General features: G+C 50.3%; 2 protein-coding genes and 1 long non-coding RNA gene across 3 annotated transcripts in view; 2 read left to right on the top strand and 1 right to left on the bottom strand.

Moving 5' to 3' along the window:
• Window positions 1–22,170, bottom strand: part of LOC111941366 (uncharacterized) — a 298,151-nt gene that overhangs the window by 158,380 nt on the left and 117,601 nt on the right. The window lies entirely within an intron of this gene.
• On the top strand, window positions 751–6,442 carry LOC147648481 (zinc finger protein 541-like). The gene is made up of 9 exons (XM_086868096.1): window positions 751–927; window positions 1,831–1,880; window positions 2,038–2,177; window positions 2,626–2,729; window positions 3,286–3,361; window positions 3,711–3,799; window positions 4,337–4,420; window positions 5,259–5,422; window positions 5,887–6,442. The coding sequence occupies exons 2-9, from the start codon at window positions 1,849–1,851 to the stop codon at window positions 5,981–5,983; spliced, it is 786 nt and encodes a 261-aa protein (XP_086724222.1). The 5' UTR covers window positions 751–927; window positions 1,831–1,848; the 3' UTR covers window positions 5,984–6,442.
• On the top strand, window positions 7,609–21,224 carry LOC147648480 (uncharacterized). The gene is made up of 17 exons (XM_086868248.1): window positions 7,609–7,620; window positions 7,779–7,938; window positions 9,200–9,278; window positions 9,407–9,546; window positions 9,995–10,098; window positions 10,662–10,737; window positions 11,027–11,175; window positions 11,713–11,796; window positions 15,490–15,693; window positions 16,597–16,646; window positions 16,804–16,943; window positions 17,392–17,495; window positions 18,052–18,127; window positions 18,477–18,565; window positions 19,103–19,186; window positions 20,027–20,190; window positions 20,655–21,224. Exons 1-17 carry the CDS (start codon window positions 7,609–7,611, stop codon window positions 20,749–20,751), a joined length of 1,812 nt encoding a protein of 603 aa, XP_086724374.1. The 3' UTR covers window positions 20,752–21,224.

Genomic DNA, 22,170 nt, shown 5'->3' with positions numbered 1-22,170 from the left:
AGGCTCTGTTTTGCCCTATCTGGGACCTAAGTAGTAAAACAAGTGGGAAGGCCATTCGTGTGAAAAAGTAATTCTGTTCGTGCTAGTCTCCCAGCCTTTTGAGAGTAACATCTCATTTCTGCAAGGGAGCTGGAAGAAAGAAAAAAAGAATTCTGCATTAAATGTTTGCTAGGGAATTGCTGGTGGAGTGTCCCCATCAATTCCCCTGAAAAACACCCTGTTTCTCCAAGTTTCAGGGAATGACGGTTGAGGTGAGAGGCTGCTCAGCTCAAAGGCAGGGAAACATCAAGAGACATCATTAGACATCAGACAGTTTATAAAGGGGGCTGGATGAATGCTTCCACTTTGAGAGAAAGCTGTGGAGCTGCCTCTCCACTGAACGACTGGCAGGCTCTTGCTCCTCTCGCAGCTGGAGCAGAGCCAGGGCCAGGATCCTTCTGCTTCTCCAGTGCAGACAATGTGCTACGGGCCCTTTGACAGAGCCAGGCTCCTGTTCAGCTGGAGGCACCTTCCAGAGAAGCACGCAGAAGACCCAGGGCTCTCCCTGCACTGCTTTGCCCTTTCCACAGGTCTAGCATGAAATGGTCCAGTGGGCAGGTCCTCAGGGCAACCTTGCAGCAGCAGAAGTAAAAGAGGCCAAGGTGCCCCATCCCTGTTTGTGTCCCCTGGCTCCCCTGGCTCCCCTGGCTTCCCCAGGCATGGAATGTTGGGCTGTGCCCATAGCAACTGTCGTCGTTGTCTCCCACTCCTGTGGCCGTTGGTGGAACACTGGTGCTGGACCAGCGCTGGAGCAGCAGCTGCAGGATCTGCTCCTGGGCTGCCCCTGACCAGCCACCTTCTAGCCTCAGTGCCAGATCTGGCCTCCTTGTAGACATCCTGATCTCGTCTGCCAGCAGGCATCCCCACACTACTTTGGCACTGGCAAAGGTAAGAAAATCCCCGTTTGCCCCCAAACCACTAAGAGAACGGCAGGAGGCTCCACTTGGCTGTCCCACCAAGCAGAAGACAGACACGGTCCTCCAATACTTGGCTTTCACTTACAAAAATGGCCTGGTTTCAGCCATTCTTACATACTTTCATCATTTACACTGACATTAGATTTTAGTATCTTTCTAGATTCTTTTTTTTCTACCTGCATTGCATCTCTGTAGATGAATGATAGAGGATAGATCCTCTTATCTCTATGGAGATATTGGGATCAATTTGTCTATGTTTTTCAATGCCTGTAGGGCTGCCTCTGCCTCATGGTCAGAGGCAGCTGTGAAATGGGGCCGTCTGGAGTGGTCCTTCTCAACAACACAGTCACAGTATGGCAGAACTTTCTGGCTTGCAAGGCACCCACAAAGTCGAGTCTGGCTCCTGGCCCCGCCCAGGACAGCTTCAAGAATCGCACCCTGTGCCCAAGAGCAATGGCCAAATGTCCATTTTTCAGCTCTGTCAGGCCTGGTGCTGTGACCCCTTCCCTGGGGAGGCTGTGCCAGTGCCCAACCACCCTCTGGCTGAAGAACCTGGTCCTCCTATCCAAGCTAAGCCTTCCCTGGCACAACTTCCGTGCCATCCTCTTGGCTCTTCTCACTGGCCCCAAGACTGAAGGCAAGCCTGAAGGCAAGACTGCCTGTCCCTCAGTCTTCCCCTCTTGAGGACACTGCAGGCTGCCACAGGCTCCTGCCTCGCAAGTTCCACGTGAAAAACCCAGCAATTGCACCAAATTGAGGGGAGCTGGGACGCAGGAGCTTGTGCTTTGCAATGACGACGAGGAGGAGAAGGAAGGCTAGCGACACATCTTGGCTGAATTCTTTTTCTCTGGGCCATTGTTTTGCTCTCTTCCAGGTGCAAAGGAGAGGCACAATGAAAAGGAAAGCAAGAGCCCACACTGGACCGTGAGTTTTGCCCTAGGGATTAAAGAGCGGCAAAGCTGAGGAATGGCGAGGAGGAGACCTGTCATTCCACAGTTGGGCTGGGATTGCTTCAAGCCTGTCCGTGGCATGTGTCTCTTGACCACTTGCCCTTCTCCCCTCCACTCCCTTTGCCCTTTAGACACATCAGGGTTGGCAGTGACTTTCAGGCTGAGCTCCCCGAGCTGCAGACCACAGCAGCGAGTGAGGAGGAAGAGCATGCATCCCTGGTCTGGAAGCCTTTGGAGGAAGATGACTCTGACATGGGAAAACCTGACAGAGGTAGCTGCCAAGCTTTTCTTCCAGCCCTGAGATACCTCGGCGTGTCAAATGCTCCTTTTTGTTGGTAAAAGGCAGCTTTTGGCATGCTCTGCATCTTTCCTTGTCTCACCCATCTTCTCCCATGGGAGTGTTAGAGGCAAGGGGAATGCTCCATTCTTGCAGCAGAGCGGGAAAAAGAACAACTTGCTGCCTCTCCCTACCGGTCAGGGGCATTGGCCACTGGAAGGGGAGAGATTGGCCCCTGCCTCTTATTCCAAAGGCTGCTTTCAAGGGAGAGCCAGCACTACGTGGGCCCTTGGTTCAGCTGCCCCTTTCTTTGCTATCCTTTCCATGCTCTCCAGCCGCTTGGCTGTCTTTAGCTCTTGTGCTTTCCTTCTCCCTTGTATTGCAGCCTTTCCCCTTTCTTGCTTCAAGCCTGACTTTCAGTGGGTTTGTGTTGTGCTTGCAGTAAGACAGCTCTTGGACATGGCCAGCGCCCGTGGCGTTTCCGGGCCAGCGGCTAACCTGGAGCTGGCCCTGCACTGCCTGCACCAGGCACGCGGCAGCCTTCCGGTAAGAAGCGGCTCTTTGGGTGCCCAGAAGAGCGGACAGGGAATTCCTAAGGCCGGGGCACTGGGACAGCCACTCCTGGCTGCTCTTTGAAGAAGGGGGGCTAACAAGGAGTGGAGAACTTGCTGCCCGCTGTGTCTCCTCCAGCTACAGCAGAGGCGAGCCCAAATGGCTTGAGCAGGGAGAATATCTCTCCTGGAGGCGCTGCTGGCAGCTCCCACAGCCTGCTCCCTTGTCGATCTCCCGCACATCTGTGTGCTCTAACACATTCTGCGGGGAACTGAGGGGAAATCCCCACAAGCCTCAGTGAGCGCAGGCAATTCTGGCTTCAGGAGAAGCATTGAGGTGGTGAGCAACATGCCACGCTTTGGCAAGTGGGATCAAAGGCTTGGGCAGTAAAAAGGAAGGTTTGGGAGCAACCCCCAGTGTTGAACCCATAGGAGATCCAGCGGGCTGAACCCCTGAAGAGGCAAAGTAGCTGAAAGGTAGCGGCGTTGATGGTTTGTTGGCTCCTTTCTATGGCGGGGAAGCTAAAGCCTTTTTCCCTTTGATCTTGCAGGAGGCTCTGGACATGTTGCTCTCAGGGGGGCCTCCCACACCTCAAGGCCACCCCTTGGCTGATTATCATTACACAGGTAAGCCAAGCACAGCTTGTTCCTTCACTGACAGATACTGCCTGCCGTCCCCTTAATTGCCATGGCAAGCATTTGTGCTTCAACTAATAACGCCACCACAAGGCCTCCTCTTGCCTGGGGCAGGGGAAAGCAGCAGCATCTCCCCCTTCAGCTTGCATTGCAGTTTTCCCTGGGGTTGTTTTGGGTTTTTTTCCCCCCCTGGAGAATGCCTGCTCCTGTCTCCATTATTCCCAAGGGAGCAGACATGTACGCAGGTGAATGGTGGATGGCGCCAATTTTGTTTTGGCAGCCAGTGGCATCTACTGCAAGTGGATGGAGGCATCAATTGACCTGCTGCTTTTCTTGCCAGACTCTGACAAATGGACACCTGAGGAGAAGGAGTCCTTCGAAAAGGCTTTTCACACCTATGGCAAGGATTTTCATCTCATCCAGAAGCAGGTAAAGCCATAGGACATTGTTTTAAACTAGCAGATCATCAGGAGGAAATGTTGATTATTTCTGCTACCAAATACTGGAATCCAGTCTCTCTCTCTCTCTTCTCACATCCCAAGAAGAATAACATAATAATGAAACGGGATATCAAAGGCCTGCAAGAAAGGGCTGATTCTGCCTCAAAGGCCCTTTCCTCCAAGCTCTTTCCAAAGACAAAGGCTTCTTCTGTCAGATTTGGTCTCCTAGGCGCGCTGATGCTTCCGCAACACACTGTGCTGGGAGAGCTGGAGTGAATGGGGGAAAGAAAACCTGTGCTACACGGATTTGTTGTTGATCTCTGCATCGCATGCGTTCCCACATAGCGTAATACACTGTATAATACACACTGCATAATGCCTCTTTTACCCGCTATTTACTTCATTTTACACCCTACTCAATTTACGCCATGATTTTGCTTCCTAGGTGACTCCAGAACTCTGCTTTTTCTCCAATGCACCCTACAGGATGGCCATTTTAGAGTCCTTCTTTTTCTCTTCCCAACAGATTCAGAGCAAGACTGTGGCCCAGTGTGTGGACTACTACTACACCTGGAAAAAAGAATATAAACTTGCCAAAAGTCTTGCTCAGGTGAGTGGGAAGAAAATCAAGACAAGCCCGGAGGGTGGAGAAACTGGGAGAAGGGAACCAAACCTGCTGGCAAGCCTGTGAGACACTGCTCTGCCAGGATCACATTGTCCCATCCACTGGAAAGGCGCAGCAGATGCTGCCCAGGCCTTGTTTGTGCTGCTGCTCTTATGCTCTTATGGAGCATAACTTTGACCCAAGAAAGCAGCACTGTCACCAAACTGGGCTTGGACGCTCTACTGACTGCTTTCTCAAGAGCTGGTACCCTCCCTGATTCCAATCAGATCCTTCATTCCCCACTGCTTGCTAACATCAGTAATGCTGGCTGCGCTCGTGGAGATTCTGCAGATGTTCAGGGACCTTTGGTAGCATGCCAGTCGACTCCCCAAAAAGGAGCTGCTCGTGCTGTGGCTCTGCTAAAACTTTCCTTACTGACAAACCAGAATTTGCTTCACAGAGAGAGAGAGAAAGAGATTAGTTTGGGCAGTAGAAACTGGGTAGCTGTGTGTCTTTATGAATTTGGCTGAATTTAAAAGCCATTCCCTGGACAGGGAGGAGAACTAGGGGTAAATAGATGCTAGGCAGAGAGGTACAATTAAGAAATGGAGAACTATAGATAGGCACGTATTGATCCCACCCCTTCAGGCCGTAGAAAGGAGGCATTTTTTCCTCCAAGTGCTGTGTTTGCATTGCGCTGCAGCCTGCCCCCAAATCCAGCTGTTTTCCCAGCTCTTTAGGCTTGGGAGGAATTTGCTTAGGCCCATGCATTTTGGCGCTGGATGCTCTGATTTCCAGCTTTGTGAGAGGAAGGAAAAATTGATAAGGATTCTTTGATTTCCAGACTGTGAGCGAACCAAAGAGGAGCAAAAGCCCTCCCAGAAAGGAGAATGGGGAGACAGGGAAGAGAAGCCGCAAGAGGGCCCGCAACGCGGAGTGTCCCTGCTGCCAAGCGCCCCAGCCACCCCATTTGGCGGGAGGCCCCTTTCCCTGCGGCCAGTGCAAACGGTGCGCAAGTTCTACCTCTTTCTGCTCAAAGCCTGCGCCTTTGGACTAAAACAGGCTGACCGTGTTCAAAGGCACCACGGGGGAAGCTGAGGGCACTCGCAGGATCGCCTCTCACCGCCGTGCAAAGCCTTACAAGCCACTTGCACCCCAAAGAGCTTGGTTAAAGCCCAGCGTTCCCAGGGAAACCTTGCCGTGCCCCACCAAGACACAATTCGAACGCAAGTAGGAATAGGGAGACCAAAGCTTGCTTTGATGGTGCTGACCAAATCAAAAATAAGATGAAGCAAAAGGAGGAAGACGTTTGAAGGAACTGCAACCAGAAAGATCAGATTTATGCTTCTGATCAATTTACAGAGGTGCCACAGCCAGAAAAGACAGAAATTCACGGAGACATGGAAATCTTGGAGCTCGGTTTAATGGGGTGTATTGAATTAACAATGGATGGTTTGTTTCCTGTCTTCCAGGGTGTTTGAAACCGTCAAGGAAAGGAACGCACATCGGAGAAGCCTTCGCCCACGGAAGGAAGCAGGGCCTCTCCCCAAGAAGAAAAGACCAAATTAACCCTGCCGCTTGTCCGGGCCTCACAAGAATTATCTGCCAAATGGCTCTAGATAGAAATCAGATTGGTTTTTCAGTAGTTTATTAGGATTGTTTATTCTTCAATTTAGTTGACTAGATAGACATTTCTCAATTTGTTACTTCAGATTCATTAGCTTTCTTAAAGGGTTATTAGGATTATTAGATTATTATTGTGATTAGATTATTTGATTATTCGATTCTTAGGTTATTAGGTTATGATATTTTTATTGTTAGATTATTAGATTAGATTATTACCTTGTTAGATTATTATCCGTCAACGGAAGGGGTTTGGTCCATTATTAGCTTATTAGATTATTACTGTTAGGTTATTATCGGTCAATGTAAGAGGTTTAGCGTTGCTCGTTAAGCTCCATCTTTTGTTAATATCTTGCTTTCATTAAGACAAAATCTGTCTTTCTCATTAAAGCAAAGTTTGTTCCATTTGGTCTTTTTGTCTGTATGAAATCACTCAAGCAATGTCTGTCCCATTTGTTTGCTGCTGCAAACACGGTATTGGCCCTGAGAAGAATCTGGGCACATGCATCCTCCCACAGGCCCAGCCCCTTGCACAGCTGGCAGGACTTCCAAAGGTGTCTCCCCATTGTGCCAGTGAAATAATGATGGGCTTTCATCCTTGGATTCCTAAAAATCTCAGCTTGGAATGAAAGGGAGCCTTGGTTTAATTCAATGAATCGGATCTATATGAGTGGGCTTGTCTCATTCTACTTGGAGGGGATAAAAGCTGGGGCTTGTAGTACTTTTGGTCCACAAGCAACATAGCTTTGTTCCATTTTGCTGGACAGATGGACTTGGCCACCTTCAAGGACTTTTCCAACCTCTGCCATTCTATAAAATTAACATCCACATGCACTCCCAAGAAACCAGCAGCTCACTTTCAGTTTCCCTTTCAAAGACCAGCCTCCTGCTCTGGGCCTCGACCAAGCTCCTTAGATCAAGCAAAACGGGAGTGAACATTATCCTCTCACTTCTCACACCTTTGGTATTTACACCAAAGGAGCAGGAAACTCGCTCCTTTTATCGAGCCCAGCAAATGGCATGGCCTGGCAAGGTCTTGGGAGCAGGGGCTGGGGAGAATGGAGACGAGATGAGGGAGGGGGGAACTACCAGGCTGGTTCTGGGATGCTGACGCAAGCTTGCTCTTGTCTGACGGAGCCACTGCAGGTGGGATTTGGGGCCTCCAAAGCATCTGCTTTGCAGTGGGCCTTGTTACAGCTGCCCCCTGGCTTTGTTGCTCTGTGTGTGTGTGTGTGTGTGTGTGTGTGTGTGTGTGTGTGTGTGTGCAACAAGCAGGCTGGGAAGGAAGCAAGATTTGCTTTTGCCTAACATTAGGCAGGAAAGCAGTAAAACAGGCTCTGTTTTGCCCTATCTGGGACCTAAGTAGTAAAACAAGTGGGAAGGCCATTCGTGTGAAAAAGTAATTCTGTTCGTGCTAGTCTCCCAGCCTTTTGAGAGTAACATCTCATTTCTGCAAGGGAGCTGCAAGAAAGAAAAAAGGAATTCTGCATTAAATGTTTGCTAGGGAATTGCTGGTGGAGTGTCCCCATCAATTCCCCTGAAAAACACCCTGTTTCTCCAAGTTTCAGGGAATGACGGTTGAGGTGAGAGGCTGCTCAGCTCAAAGGCGGGAAAACATCAAGAGACATCATTAGGCATCAGACAGTTTATAAAGGGGGCTGGATGAATGCTTCCACTTTGAGAGAAAGCTGTGGAGCTGCCTCTCCACTGAACGACTGGCAGGCTCTTGCTCCTCTCGCAGCTGGAGCAGAGCCAGGGCCAGGATCCTTCTGCTTCTCCAGTGCAGACAATGTGCTACGGGCCCTTTGACAGAGCCAGGCTCCTGTTCAGCTGGAGGCACCTTCCAGAGAAGCACGCAGAAGACCCAGGGCTCTCCCTGCACTGCTTTGCCCTGTCCACAGGTCTAGCATGAAATGGCCCAGTGGGCAGGTCCTCAGGGCAACCTCGCAGCAGCAGAAGTAAAAGAGGCCAAGGTGCCCCATCCCTGTTTGTGTCCCCTGGCTCCCCTGGCTCCCCTGGCTCCCCCAGGCATGGAATGTTGGGCTGTGCCCATAGCAACTGTCGTCGTTGTCTCCCACTCCTGTGGCCGTTGGTGGAACACTGGTGCTGGACCAGCGCTGGAGCAGCAGCTGCAGGATCTGCTCCTGGGCTGCCCCTGACCAGCCACCTTCTAGCCTCAGTGCCAGATCTGGCCTCCTTGTAGACATCCTGATCTCGTCTGCCAGCAGGCATCCCCACACTACTTTGGCACTGGCAAAGGTAAGAAAATCCCCGTTTGCCCCCAAACCACTAAGAGAACGGCAGGAGGCTCCACTTGGCTGTCCCACCAAGCAGAAGACAGACACGGTCCTCCAATACTTGGCTTTCACTTACAAAAATGGCCTGGTTTCAGCCATTCTTACATACTTTCATCATTTACACTGACATTAGATTTTAGTATCTTTCTAGATTCTTTTTTTTCTACCTGCATTGCATCTCTGTAGATGAATGATAGAGGATAGATCCTCTTATCTCTATGGAGATATTGGGATCAATTTGTCTATGTTTTTCAATGCCTGTAGGGCTGCCTCTGCCTCATGGTCAGAGGCAGCTGTGAAATGGGGCCGTCTGGAGTGGTCCTTCTCAACAACACAGTCACAGTATGGCAGAACTTTCTGGCTTGCAAGGCACCCACAAAGTCGAGTCTGGCTCCTGGCCCCGCCCAGGACAGCTTCAAGAATCGCACCCTGTGCCCAAGAGCAATGGCCAAATGTCCATTTTTCAGCTCTGTCAGGCCTGGTGCTGTGACCCCTTCCCTGGGGAGGCTGTGCCAGTGCCCAACCACCCTCTGGCTGAAGAACCTGGTCCTCCTATCCAAGCTAAGCCTTCCCTGGCACAACTTCCGTGCCATCCTCTTGGCTCTTCTCACTGGCCCCAAGACTGAAGGCAAGCCTGAAGGCAAGACTGCCTGTCCCTCAGTCTTCCCCTCTTGAGGACACTGCAGGCTGCCACAGGCTCCTGCCTCGCAAGTTCCACGTGAAAAACCCAGCAATTGCACCAAATTGAGGGGAGCTGGGACGCAGGAGCTTGTGCTTTGCAATGACGACGAGGAGGAGAAGGAAGGCTAGCGACACATCTTGGCTGAATTCTTTTTCTCTGGGCCATTGTTTTGCTCTCTTCCAGGTGCAAAGGAGAGGCACAATGAAAAGGAAAGCAAGAGCCCACACTGGACCGTGAGTTTTGCCCTAGGGATTAAAGAGCGGCAAAGCTGAGGAATGGCGAGGAGGAGACCTGTCATTCCACAGTTGGGCTGGGATTGCTTCAAGCCTGTCCGTGGCATGTGTCTCTTGACCACTTGCCCTTCTCCCCTCCACTCCCTTTGCCCTTTAGACACATCAGGGTTGGCAGTGACTTTCAGGCTGAGCTCCCCGAGCTGCAGACCACAGCAGCGAGTGAGGAGGAAGAGCATGCATCCCTGGTCTGGAAGCCTTTGGAGGAAGATGACTCTGACATGGGAAAACCTGACAGAGGTAGCTGCCAAGCTTTTCTTCCAGCCCTGAGATACCTCGGCGTGTCAAATGCTCCTTTTTGTTGGTAAAAGGCAGCTTTTGGCATGCTCTGCATCTTTCCTTGTCTCACCCATCTTCTCCCATGGGAGTGTTAGAGGCAAGGGGAATGCTCCATTCTTGCAGCAGAGCGGGAAAAAGAACAACTTGCTGCCTCTCCCTACCGGTCAGGGGCATTGGCCACTGGAAGGGGAGAGATTGGCCCCTGCCTCTTATTCCAAAGGCTGCTTTCAAGGGAGAGCCAGCACTACGTGGGCCCTTGGTTCAGCTGCCCCTTTCTTTGCTATCCTTTCCATGCTCTCCAGCCGCTTGGCTGTCTTTAGCTCTTGTGCTTTCCTTCTCCCTTGTATTGCAGCCTTTCCCCTTTCTTGCTTCAAGCCTGACTTTCTGTGGGTTTATGTTGTGCTTGCAGTAAGACAGCTCTTGGACATGGCCAGCGCCCGTGGCGTTTCCGGGCCAGCGGCTAACCTGGAGCTGGCCCTGCACTGCCTGCACCAGGCACGCGGCAGCCTTCCGGTAAGAAGCGGCTCTTTGGGTGCCCAGAAGAGCGGACAGGGAATTCCTAAGGCCGGGGCACTGGGACAGCCACTCCTGGCTGCTCTTTGAAGAAGGGGGGCTAACAAGGAGTGGAGAACTTGCTGCCCGCTGTGTCTCCTCCAGCTACAGCAGAGGCGAGCCCAAATGGCTTGAGCAGGGAGAATATCTCTCCTGGAGGCGCTGCTGGCAGCTCCCACAGCCTGCTCCCTTGTCGATCTCCCGCACATCTGTGTGCTCTAACACATTCTGCGGGGAACTGAGGGGAAATCCCCACAAGCCTCAGTGAGCGCAGGCAATTCTGGCTTCAGGAGAAGCATTGAGGTGGTGAGCAACATGCCACGCTTTGGCAAGTGGGATCAAAGGCTTGGGCAGTAAAAAGGAAGGTTTGGGAGCAACCCCCAGTGTTGAACCCATAGGAGATCCAGCGGGTAGGGAGATCTACCCCTGAAGAGGCAAAGTAGCTGAAAGGTAGCGGCGTTGATGGTTTGTTGGCTCCTTTCTATGGCGGGGAAGCTAAAGCCTTTTTCCCTTTGATCTTGCAGGAGGCTCTGGACATGTTGCTCTCAGGGGGGCCTCCCACACCTCAAGGCCTCCCCTTGGCTGATTATCATTACACAGGTAAGCCAAGCACAGCTTGTTCCTTCACTGACAGATACTGCCTGCCGTCCCCTTAATTGCCATGGCAAGCATTTGTGCTTCAACTAATAACGCCACCACAAGGCCTCCTCTTGCCTGGAGCAGGGGAAAGCAGCAGCATCTCCCCCTTCAGCTTGCATTGCAGTTTTCCCTGGGGTTGTTTTGGGTTTTTTTCCCCCCCTGGAGAATGCCTGCTCCTGTCTCCATTATTCCCAAGGGAGCAGACATGTACGCAGGTGAATGGTGGATGGCGCCAATTTTGTTTTGGCAGCCAGTGGCATCTACTGCAAGTGGATGGAGGCATCAATTGACCTGCTGCTTTTCTTGCCAGACTCTGACAAATGGACACCTGAGGAGAAGGAGTCCTTCGAAAAGGCTTTTCACACCTATGGCAAGGATTTTCATCTCATCCAGAAGCAGGTAAAGCCATAGGACATTGTTTTAAACTAGCAGATCATCAGGAGGAAATGTTGATTATTTCTGCTACCAAATACTGGAATCCAGTCTCTCTCTCTCTCTTCTCACATCCCAAGAAGAATAACATAATAATGAAACGGGATATCAAAGGCCTGCAAGAAAGGGCTGATTCTGCCTCAAAGGCCCTTTCCTCCAAGCTCTTTCCAAAGACAAAGGCTTCTTCTGTCAGATTTGGTCTCCTAGGCGCGCTGATGCTTCCGCAACACACTGTGCTGGGAGAGCTGGAGTGAATGGGGGAAAGAAAACCTGTGCTACACGGATTTGTTGTTGATCTCTGCATCGCATGCGTTCCCACATAGCGTAATACACTGTATAATACACACTGCATAATGCCTCTTTTACCCGCTATTTACTTCATTTTACACCCTACTCAATTTACGCCATGATTTTGCTTCCTAGGTGACTCCAGAACTCTGCTTTTTCTCCAATGCACCCTACAGGATGGCCATTTTAGAGTCCTTCTTTTTCTCTTCCCAACAGATTCAGAGCAAGACTGTGGCCCAGTGTGTGGAGTACTACTACACCTGGAAAAAAGAATATAAACTTGCCAAAAGTCTTGCTCAGGTGAGTGGGAAGAAAATCAAGACAAGCCCGGAGGGTGGAGAAACAGGGAGAAGGGGACCAAACCTGCTGGCAAGCCTGTGAGACACTGCTCTGCCAGGATCACATTGTCCCATCCACTGGAAAGGCGCAGCAGATGCTGCCCAGGCCTTGTTTGTGCTGCTGCTCTTATGCTCTTATGGAGCATAACTTCGACCCAAGAAAGCAGCACTGTCACCAAACTGGGCTTGGACGCTCTACTGACTGCTTTCTCAAGAGCTGGTACCCTCCCTGATTCCAATCAGATCCTTCATTCCCCACTGCTTGCTAACATCAGTAATGCTGGCTGCGCTCGTGGAGATTCTGCAGATGTTCAGGGACCTTTTGTAGCATGCCAGTCGACTCCCCAAAAAGGAGCTGCCCGTGCTGTGGCTCTGCTAAAACTTTCCTTACTGACAAACCAGAATTTGCTTCACAGAGAGAGAGAGAAAGAGATGAGTTTGGGCAGTAGAAACTGGGTAGCCGTGTGTCTTTATGAATTTGGCTGAATTTAAAAGCCATTCCCTAGACAGGGAGAAAAACTAGGGGTAAATAGATGCTAGGCACAGAGGTACAATTAAGAAATGCAGAACTGTAGATAGGCACGTATTGATCCCACCCCTTCAGGCCGTAGAAAGGAGGCGTTTTTTCCTCCAAGTGCTGTGTTTGCATTGCGCTGCAGCCTGCCCCCAAATCCAGCTGTTTTCCCAGCTCTTTAGGCTTGGGAGGAATTTGCTTAGGCCCATGGATTTTGGCGCTGGATGCTCTGATTTCCAGCTTTGTGAGAGGAAGGAAAAATTGATAAGGATTCTTTGATTTCCAGACTGTGAGCGAACCAAAGAGGAGCAAAAGCCCTCCCAGAAAGGAGAATGGGGAGACAGGGAAGAGAAGCCGCAAGAGGGCCCGCAACGCGGAGTGTCCCTGCTGCCAAGCGCCCCAGCCACCCCATTTGGCGGGAGGCCCCTTTCCCTGCGGCCAGTGCAAACGGTGCGCAAGTTCTACCTCTTTCTGCTCAAAGCCTGCGCCTTTGGACTAAAACAGGCTGACCGTGTTCAAAGGCACCACGGGGGAAGCTGAGGGCACTCGCAGGATCGCCTCTCACCGCCGTGCAAAGCCTTACAAGCCACTTGCACCCCAAAGAGCTTGGTTAAAGCCCAGCGTTCCCAGGGAAACCTTGCCGTGCCCCACCAAGACACAATTCGAACACAAGTAGGAATAGGGAGACCAAAGCTTGCTTTGATGGTGCTGACCAAATCAAAAATAAGATGAAGCAAAAGGAGGAAGACGTTTGAAGGAACTGCAACCAGAAAGATCAGATTTATGCTTCTGATCAATTTACAGAGGTGCCACAGCCAGAAAAGACAGAAATTCACGGAGACATGGAAATCTTGGAGCTCGGTTTAATGGGGTGTATTGAATTAACAATGGATGGTTTGTTTCCTGTCTTCCAGGGTGTTTGAAACCGTCAAGGAAAGGGACGCACATCGGAGAAGCCTTCGCCCACGGAAGGAAGCAGGGCCTCTCCCCAAGAAGAAAAGACCAAATTAACCCTGCCGCTTGTCCGGGCCTCACAAGAATTATCTGCCAAATGGCTCTAGATAGAAATCAGATTGGTTTTTCAGTAGTTTATTAGGATTGTTTATTCTTCAATTTAGTTGACTAGATAGACATTTCTCAATTTGTTACTTCAGATTCATTAGCTTACTTAAAGGGTTATTAGGATTATTAGATTATTATTGTGATTAGATTATTTGATTATTCAATTCTTAGGTTATTAGGTTATGATATTATTATTGTTAGATTATTAGATTAGATTATTACCTTGTTAGATTATTACCTTGTTAGATTATTATCCGTCAACGGAAGGGGTTTGGTCCATTATTAGCTTATTAGATTATTATTGTTAGATTATTATCGGTCAATGTAAGAGGTTTGGTGTTGCTCGTTACGCTTCATCTTTCGTAAGTATCTTGTTTTCATGAAGACAAAATCTGTCTTTCTCAGTAAAGCAAAGTTTGTTCCATTTGGTCTTTTTGTCTGTATGAAATCACTCAAGCAATGTCTGTCCCATTTGTTTGGTGTTGCAAACACGGTATTGGCCCTGAGAAGAATCTGGGCACGTGCGTCCTCCCACAGGCCCAGCCCCTTGCACAGCTGGCAGGACTTCCAAAGGTGTGTCCCCATTGTGCCAATGAAATAACGATGGGCTTTCATGCTTGGATTCCTAAAAACCTCAGCTTGGAATGAAAAGGGAGCCTTAGTTTAATTCAATGAATCGGATCTATATGAGTGGGCTTGTCTCATTCTACTTGGAGGGGATAAAAGCTGGGGCTTGTAGTACTTTTGGTCCACAAGCAACATAGCTTTGTTCCATTTTGCTGGACAGATGGACTTGGCCACCTTCAAGGACTTTTCCAACCTCTGCCATTCTATAAAATTAACATCCACATGCACTCCCAAGAAACCAGCAGCTCACTTTCAGCTTCCCTTTCAAAGACCAGCCTCCTGCTCTGGGTCTCGACCAAGCTCCTTAGATCAAGCAAAGCGGGAGTGAACATTATCCTCTCACTTCTCACACCTTTGGTATTTACACCAAAGGAGCAGGAAACTCGCTCCTTTTATCGAGCCCAGCAAATGGCATGGCCTGGCAAGGTCTTGGGAGCAGGGGCTGGGGAGAATGGAGACGAGATGAGGGAGGGGGGAACTACCAGGCTGGTTCTGGGATGCTGACGCAAGCTTGCTCTTGTCTGACGGAGCCACTGCAGGTGGGATTTGGAGCCTCCAAAGCATCTGCTTTGCAGTGGGCCTTGATACAGCTGCCCCCTGGCTTTGCTGCTCTGTGTGTGTGTGTGTGTGTGTGTGTGTGTGTGTGTGTGTGTGTGTGTGTGCAACAAGCAGGCTGGGAAGGAAGGAAGATTTGCTTTTGCCTAACATTAGGCAGGAAAGCAGTAAAACAGGCTCTGTTTTGCCCTATCTGGGACCTAAGTAGTAAAACAAGTGGGAAGGCCATTCGTGTGAAAAAGTAATTCTGTTCGTGCTAGTCTCCCAGCCTTTTGAGAGTAACATCTCATTTCTGCAAGGGAGCTGCAAGAAAGAAAAAAGGAATTCTGCATTAAATGTTTGCTAGGGAATTGCTGGTGGAGTGTCCCCATCAATTCCCCTGAAAAACACCCTGTTTCTCCAAGTTTCAGGGAATGACGGTTGAGGTGAGAGGCTGCTCAGCTCAAAGGCGGGAAAACATCAAGAGACATCATTAGGCATCAGACAGTTTATAAAGGGGGCTGGATGAATGCTTCCACTTTGAGAGAAAGCTGTGGAGCTGCCTCTCCACTGAACGACTGGCAGGCTCTTGCTCCTCTCGCAGCTGGAGCAGAGACAGGGCCAGGATCCTTCTGCTTCTCCAGTGCAGACAATGTGCTACGGGCCCTTTGACAGAGCCAGGCTCCTGTTCAGCTGGAGGCACCTTCCAGAGAAGCACGCAGAAGACCCAGGGCTCTCCCTGCACTGCTTTGCCCTGTCCACAGGTCTAGCATGAAATGGCCCAGTGGGCAGGTCCTCAGGGCAACCTCGCAGCAGCAGAAGTAAAAGAGGCCAAGGTGCCCCATCCCTGTTTGTGTCCCCTGGCTCCCCTGGCTCCCCTGGCTCCCCCAGGCATGGAATGTTGGGCTGTGCCCATAGCAACTGTCGTCGTTGTCTCCCACTCCTGTGGCCGTTGGTGGAACACTGGTGCTGGACCAGCGCTGGAGCAGCAGCTGCAGGATCTGCTCCTGGGCTGCCCCTGACCAGCCACCTTCTAGCCTCAGTGCCAGATCTGGCCTCCTTGTAGACATCCTGATCTCGTCTGCCAGCAGGCATCCCCACACTACTTTGGCACTGGCAAAGGTAAGAAAATCCCCGTTTGCCCCCAAACCACTAAGAGAACGGCAGGAGGCTCCACTTGGCTGTCCCACCAAGCAGAAGACAGACACGGTCCTCCAATACTTGGCTTTCACTTACAAAAATGGCCTGGTTTCAGCCATTCTTACATACTTTCATCATTTACACTGACATTAGATTTTAGTATCTTTCTAGATTCTTTTTTTTCTACCTGCGTTGCATCTCTGTAGATGAATGATAGAGGATAGATCCTCTTATCTCTATGGAGATATTGGGATCAATTTGTCTATGTTTTTCAATGCCTGTAGGGCTGCCTCTGCCTCATGGTCAGAGGCAGCTGTGAAATGGGGCCGTCTGGAGTGGTCCTTCTCAACAACACAGTCACAGTATGGCAGAACTTTCTGGCTTGCAAGGCACCCACAAAGTCGAGTCTGGCTCCTGGCCCCGCCCAGGACAGCTTCAAGAATCGCACCCTGTGCCCAAGAGCAATGGCCAAATGTCCATTTTTCAGCTCTGTCAGGCCTGGTGCTGTGACCCCTTCCCTGGGGAGGCTGTGCCAGTGCCCAACCACCCTCTGGCTGAAGAACCTGGTCCTCCTATCCAAGCTAAGCCTTCCCTGGCACAACTTCCGTGCCATCCTCTTGGCTCTTCTCACTGGCCCCAAGACTGAAGGCAAGCCTGAAGGCAAGACTGCCTGTCCCTCAGTCTTCCCCTCTTGAGGACACTGCAGGCTGCCACAGGCTCCTGCCTCGCAAGTTCCACGTGAAAAACCCAGCAATTGCACCAAATTGAGGGGAGCTGGGACGCAAGAGCTTGTGCTTTGCAATGACGACGAGGAGGAGAAGGAAGGCTAGCGACACATCTTGGCTGAATTCTTTTTATCTGGGCCATTGTTTTGCTCTCTTCCAGGTGCAAAGGAGAGGCACAATGAAAAGGAAAGCAAGAGCCCACACTGGACCGTGAGTTTTGCCCTAGGGATTAAAGAGCGGCAAAGCTGAGGAATGGCGAGGAGGAGACCTGTCATTTCCCAGTTGGGCTGGGATTGCTTCAAGCCTGTCTGTGGCATGTGTCTCTTGACCACTTGCCCTTCTCCCCTCCACTCCCTTTGCCCTTTAGACACATCAGGGTTGGCAGTGACTTTCAGGCTGAGCTCCCCGAGCTGCAGACCACAGCAGCGAGTGAGGAGGAAGAGCATGCATCCCTGGTCTGGAAGCCTTTGGAGGAAGATGACTCTGACATGGGAAAACCTGACAGAGGTAGCTGCCAAGCTTTTCTTCCAGCCCTGAGATACCTCGGCGTGTCAAATGCTCCTTTTTGTTGGTAAAAGGCAGCTTTTGGCATGCTCTGCATCTCTCCTTGTCTCACCCATCTTCTCCCATGGGAGTGTTAGAGGCAAGGGGAATGCTCCATTCTTGCAGCAGAGCGGGAAAAAGAACAACTTGCCGCCTCTCCCTACCGGTCAGGGGCATTGGCCACTGGAAGGGGAGAGATTGGCCCCTGCCTCTTATTCCAAAGGCTGCTTTCAAGGGAGAGCCAGCACTACGTGGGCCCTTGGTTCAGCTGCCCCTTTCTTTGCTATCCTTTCCATGCTCTCCAGCCGCTTGGCTGTCTTTAGCTCTTGTGCTTTCCTTCTCCCTTGTATTGCAGCCTTTCCCCTTTCTTGCTTCAAGCCTGACTTTCTGTGGGTTTGTGTTGTGCTTGCAGTAAGACAGCTCTTGGACATGGCCAGCGCCCGTGGCGTTTCCGGGCCAGCGGCTAACCTGGAGCTGGCCCTGCACTGCCTGCACCAGGCACGCGGCAGCCTTCCGGTAAGAAGCGGCTCTTTGGGTGCCCAGAAGAGCGGACAGGGAATTCCTAAGGCCTGGGCACTGGGATAGCCACTCCTGGCTGCTCTTTGAAGAAGGGGGGCTAACAAGGAGTGGAGAACTTGCTGCCCGCTGTGTCTCCTCCAGCTACAGCAGAGGCGAGCCCAAATGGCTTGAGCAGGGAGAATATCTCTCCTGGAGGCGCTGCTGGCAGCTCCCACAGCCTGCTCCCTTGTCGATCTCCCGCACATCTGTGTGCTCTAACACATTCTGCGGGGAACTGAGGGGAAACCCCCTCAAGCCTCAGTGAGCGGAGGCAATTCTGGCTTCAGGAGAAGCATTGAGGTGGTGAGCAACATGCCACGCTTTGGCAAGTGGGATCAAAGGCTTGGGCAGTAAAAAGGAAGGTTTGGGAGCAACCCCCAGTGTTGAACCCATATGAGATCCAGCGGGCTGAACCCCTGAAGAGGCAAAGTAGCTGAAAGGTAGCGGCGTTGATGGTTTGTTGGCTCCTTTCTATGGCGGGGAAGCTAAAGCCTTTTTCCCTTTGATCTTGCAGGAGGCTCTGGACATGTTGCTCTCAGGGGGGCCTCCCACACCTCAAGGCCACCCCTTGGCTGATTATCATTACACAGGTAAGCCAAGCACAGCTTGTTCCTTCACTGACAGATACTGCCTGCCGTCCCCTTAATTGCCATGGCAAGCATTTGTGCTTCAACTAATAACGCCACCACAAGGCCTCCTCTTGCCTGGGGCAGGGGAAAGCAGCAGCATCTCCCCCTTCAGCTTGCCTGGCAGTTTTCCCTGGGGTTGTTTTGGGTTTTTTTTCCCGCCTGGAGAATGCCTGCTCCTGTCTCCATTATTCCCAAGGGAGCAGACATGTACGCAGGTGAATGGTGGATGGCGCCAATTTTGTTTTGGCAGCCAGTGGCATCTACTGCAAGTGGATGGAGGCATCAATTGACCTGCTGCTTTTCTTGCCAGACTCTGACAAATGGACACCTGAGGAGAAGGAGTCCTTCGAAAAGGCTTTTCACACCTATGGCAAGGATTTTCATCTCATCCAGAAGCAGGTAAGGCCATAGGACATTGTTTTAAACTAGCAGATCATCAGGAGGAAATGTTGATTATTTCTGCTACCAAATACTGGAATCCAGTCTCTCTCTCTCTCTTCTCAAATCCCAAGAAGAATAACATAATAATGAAACGGGATATCAAAGGCCTGCAAGAAAGGGCTGATTCTGCCTCAAAGGCCCTTTCCTCCAAGCTCTTTCCAAAGACAAAGGCTTCTTCTGTCAGATTTGGTCTCCTAGGTGCGCCGATGCTTCCGCAACACACTGTGCTGGGAGAGCTGGAGTGAATGGGGGAAAGAAAACCTGTGCTACACGGATTTGTTGTTGATCTCTGCATCGCATGCGTTCCCACATAGCGTAATACACTGTATAATACACACTGCATAATGCCTCTTTTACCCCCTATTTACTTCATTTTACACCCTACTCAATTTACGCCGTGATTTTGCTTCCGAGGTGACTCCAGAACTCTGCTTTTTCTCCAATGCACCCTACAGGATGGCCATTTTAGAGTCCTTCTTTTTCTCTTCCCAACAGATTCAGAGCAAGACTGTGGCCCAGTGTGTGGACTACTACTACACCTGGAAAAAAGAATATAAACTTGCCAAAAGTCTTGCTCAGGTGAGTGGGAAGAAAATCAAGACAAGCCCGGAGGGTGGAGAAACTGGGAGAAGGGGACCAAACCTGCTGGCAAGCCTGTGAGACACTGCTCTGCCAGGATCACATTGTCCCATCCACTGGAAAGGCGCAGCAGATGCTGCCCAGGCCTTGTTGGTGCTGCTGCTCTTATGCTCTTATGGAGCATAACTTTGACCCAAGAAAGCAGCACTGTCACCAAACTGGGCTTGGACGCTCTACTGACTGCTTTCTCAAGAGCTGGTACCCTTCCTGATTCCAATCAGATCCTTCATTCCCCACTGCTTGCTAACATCAGTAATGCTGGCTGCGCTCGTGGAGATTCTGCAGATGTTCAGGGACCTTTTGTAGCATGCCAATGGACTCCCCAAAAAGGAGCTGCCCATGCTGTGGCTCTGCTAAAACTTTCCTTACTGACAAACCAGAATTTGCTTCACAGAGAGAGAGAGAGAAAGAGATTAGTTTGGGCAGTAGAAACTGGGTAGCCGTGTGTCTTTATGAATTTGGCTGAATTTAAAAGCCATTCCCTAGACAGGGAGGAGAACTAGGGGTAAATAGATGCTAGGCAGAGAGGTACAATTAAGAAATGGAGAACTATAGATAGGCACGTATTGATCCCACCCCTTCAGGCCCTAGAAAGGAGGCGTTTTTTCCTCCAAGTGCTGTGTTTGCATTGCGCTGCAGCCTGCCCCCAAATCCAGCTGTTTTCCCAGCTCTTTAGGCTTGGGAGGAATTTGCTTAGGCCCATGGATTTTGGCGCTGGATGCTCTGATTTCCAGCTTTGTGAGAGGAAGGAAAAATTGATAAGGATTCTTTGATTTCCAGACTGTGAGCGAACCAAAGAGGAGCAAAAGCCCTCCCAGAAAGGAGAATGGGGAGACAGGGAAGAGAAGCCGCAAGAGGGCCCGCAACGCGGAGTGTCCCTGCTGCCAAGCGCCCCAGCCACCCCATTTGGCGGGAGGCCCCTTTCCCTGCGGCCAGTGCAAACGGTGCGCAAGTTCTACCTCTTTCTGCTCAAAGCCTGCGCCTTTGGACTAAAACAGGCTGACCGTGTTCAAAGGCACCACGGGGGAAGCTGAGGGCACTCGCAGGATCGCCTCTCACCGCCGTGCAAAGCCTTACAATGCACTTTCACCCCAAAGAGCTTGGTTAAAGCCCAGCGTTCCCAGGGAAACCTTGCCGTGCCCCACCAAGACACAATTCGAACACAAGTAGGAACAGGGAGACCAAAGCTTGCTTTGATGGTGCCGATCAAATCAAAAATAAGATGAAGCAAAAGGAGGAAGACGTTTGAAGGAACTGCAACCAAAAAGATCAGATTTATGCTTCTGATCAATTTACAGAGGTGCCACAGCCAGAAAAGACAGAAATTCACGGAGACATGGAAATCTTGGAGCTTGGTTTAATGGGGTGTATTGAATTAACAATGGATGGTTTGTTTCCTGTCTTCCAGGGTGTTTGAAACCGTCAAGGAAAGGAACGCACATCGGAGAAGCCTTCGCCCACGGAAGGAAGCAGGGCCTCTCCCCAAGAAGAAAAGACCAAATTAACCCTGCCGCTTGTCCGGGCCTCACAAGAATTATCTGCCAAATGGCTCTAGATAGAAATCAGATTGGTTTTTCAGTAGTTTATTAGGATTGTTTATTCTTCAATTTAGTTGACTAGATAGACATTTCTCAATTTGTTACTTCAGATTCATTAGCTTTCTTAAAGGGTTATTAGGATTATTAGATTATTATTGTGATTAGATTATTTGATTATTCGATTCTTAGGTTATTAGGTTATGATATTTTTATTGTTAGATTATTAGATTAGATTATTACCTTGTTAGATTATTATTGTTAGATTATTATCCGTCAATGGAAGGGGTTTGGTCCATTATTAGCGTATTAGATTATTATTGTTAGATTATTATCGGTCAATGTAAGAGGTTTAGTGTTGCTCGTTAAGCTCCATCTTTCGTAAGCATCTTGTTTTCATGAAGACAAAATCTGTCTTTCTCATTAAAGCAAAGTTTGTTCCATTTGGTCTTTTTGTCTGTATGAAATCACTCAAGCAATGTCTGTCCCATTTGTTTGCTGTTGCACACACGCTATTGGCCCTGAGAAGAATCTGGGCACATGCATCCTCCCACAGGCCCAGCCCCTTGCACAGCTGGCAGGACCTCCAAAGGTGTCTCCCCATTGTGCCAGTGAAATAATGATGGGCTTTCATCCTTGGATTCCTAAAAATCTCAGCTTGGAATGAAAAGGAAGCCTTGGTTTAATTCAATGAATCGGATCTATATGAGTGGGCTTGTCTCATTCTACTTGGAGGGGATAAAAGCTGGGGCTTGTAGTACTTTTGGTCCACAAGCAACATAGCTTTGTTCCATTTTGCTGGACAGATGGACTTGGCCACCTTCAAGGACTTTTCCAACCTCTGCCATTCTATAAAATTAACATCCACATGCACTCCCAAGAAACCAGCAGCTCACTTTCAGCTTCCCTTTCAAAGACCAGCCTCCTGCTCTGGGCCTCGACCAAGCTCCTTAGATCAAGCAAAGCGGGAGTGAACATTATCCTCTCACTTCTCACACCTTTGGTATTTACACCAAAGGAGCAGGAAACTCGCTCCTTTTATCGAGCCCAGCAAATGGCATGGCCTGGCAAGGTCTTGGTAGCAGGGGCTGGGGAGAATGGAGACGAGATGAGGGAGGGGGGAACTACCAGGCTGGTTCTGGGATGCTGACGCAAGCTTGCTCTTGTCTGACGGAGCCACTGCAGGTGGGATTTGGAGCCTCCAAAGCATCTGCTTTGCAGTCGGTCTTTTTACAGCTGCCCCCTGGCTTTGCTGCTCTGTGTGTGTGTGTGTGTGTGTGTGTGTGTGTGTGTGTGTGTGTGCAACAAGCAGGCTGGGAAGGAAGCAAGATTTGCTTTTGCCTAACATTAGGCAGGAAAGCAGTAAAACAGGCTCTGTTTTGCCCTATC

The sequence above is a fragment of the Cyanistes caeruleus genome, chromosome Z (assembly GCF_971803275.1).
Source record: "Cyanistes caeruleus chromosome Z, bCyaCae1.hap1.1, whole genome shotgun sequence".
Classification (NCBI taxonomy): Eukaryota; Metazoa; Chordata; class Aves; order Passeriformes; family Paridae; genus Cyanistes; species Cyanistes caeruleus.
This window is presented reverse-complemented; position numbering and strand designations above follow the sequence as displayed.

Bases quoted from the DNA above. Each gene is read 5' to 3' on its own strand.
- LOC147648481 (XM_086868096.1), top strand. From the start codon at position 1,849: ATGAAAAGGAAAGCAAGAGCCCACACTGGACC. The intron at 2,730-3,285 runs GTAAGAAGCGGC...TTGATCTTGCAG, and splicing joins AGGCACGCGGCAGCCTTCCG to GAGGCTCTGGACATGTTGCT. The intron at 3,362-3,710 runs GTAAGCCAAGCA...TTTTCTTGCCAG, and splicing joins GGCTGATTATCATTACACAG to ACTCTGACAAATGGACACCT.
- LOC147648480 (XM_086868248.1), top strand. The intron at 7,939-9,199 runs GTCTAGCATGAA...GCTCTCTTCCAG, and splicing joins CTGCTTTGCCCTGTCCACAG to GTGCAAAGGAGAGGCACAAT. The intron at 18,566-19,102 runs GTAAGGCCATAG...TCTTCCCAACAG, and splicing joins TTCATCTCATCCAGAAGCAG to ATTCAGAGCAAGACTGTGGC.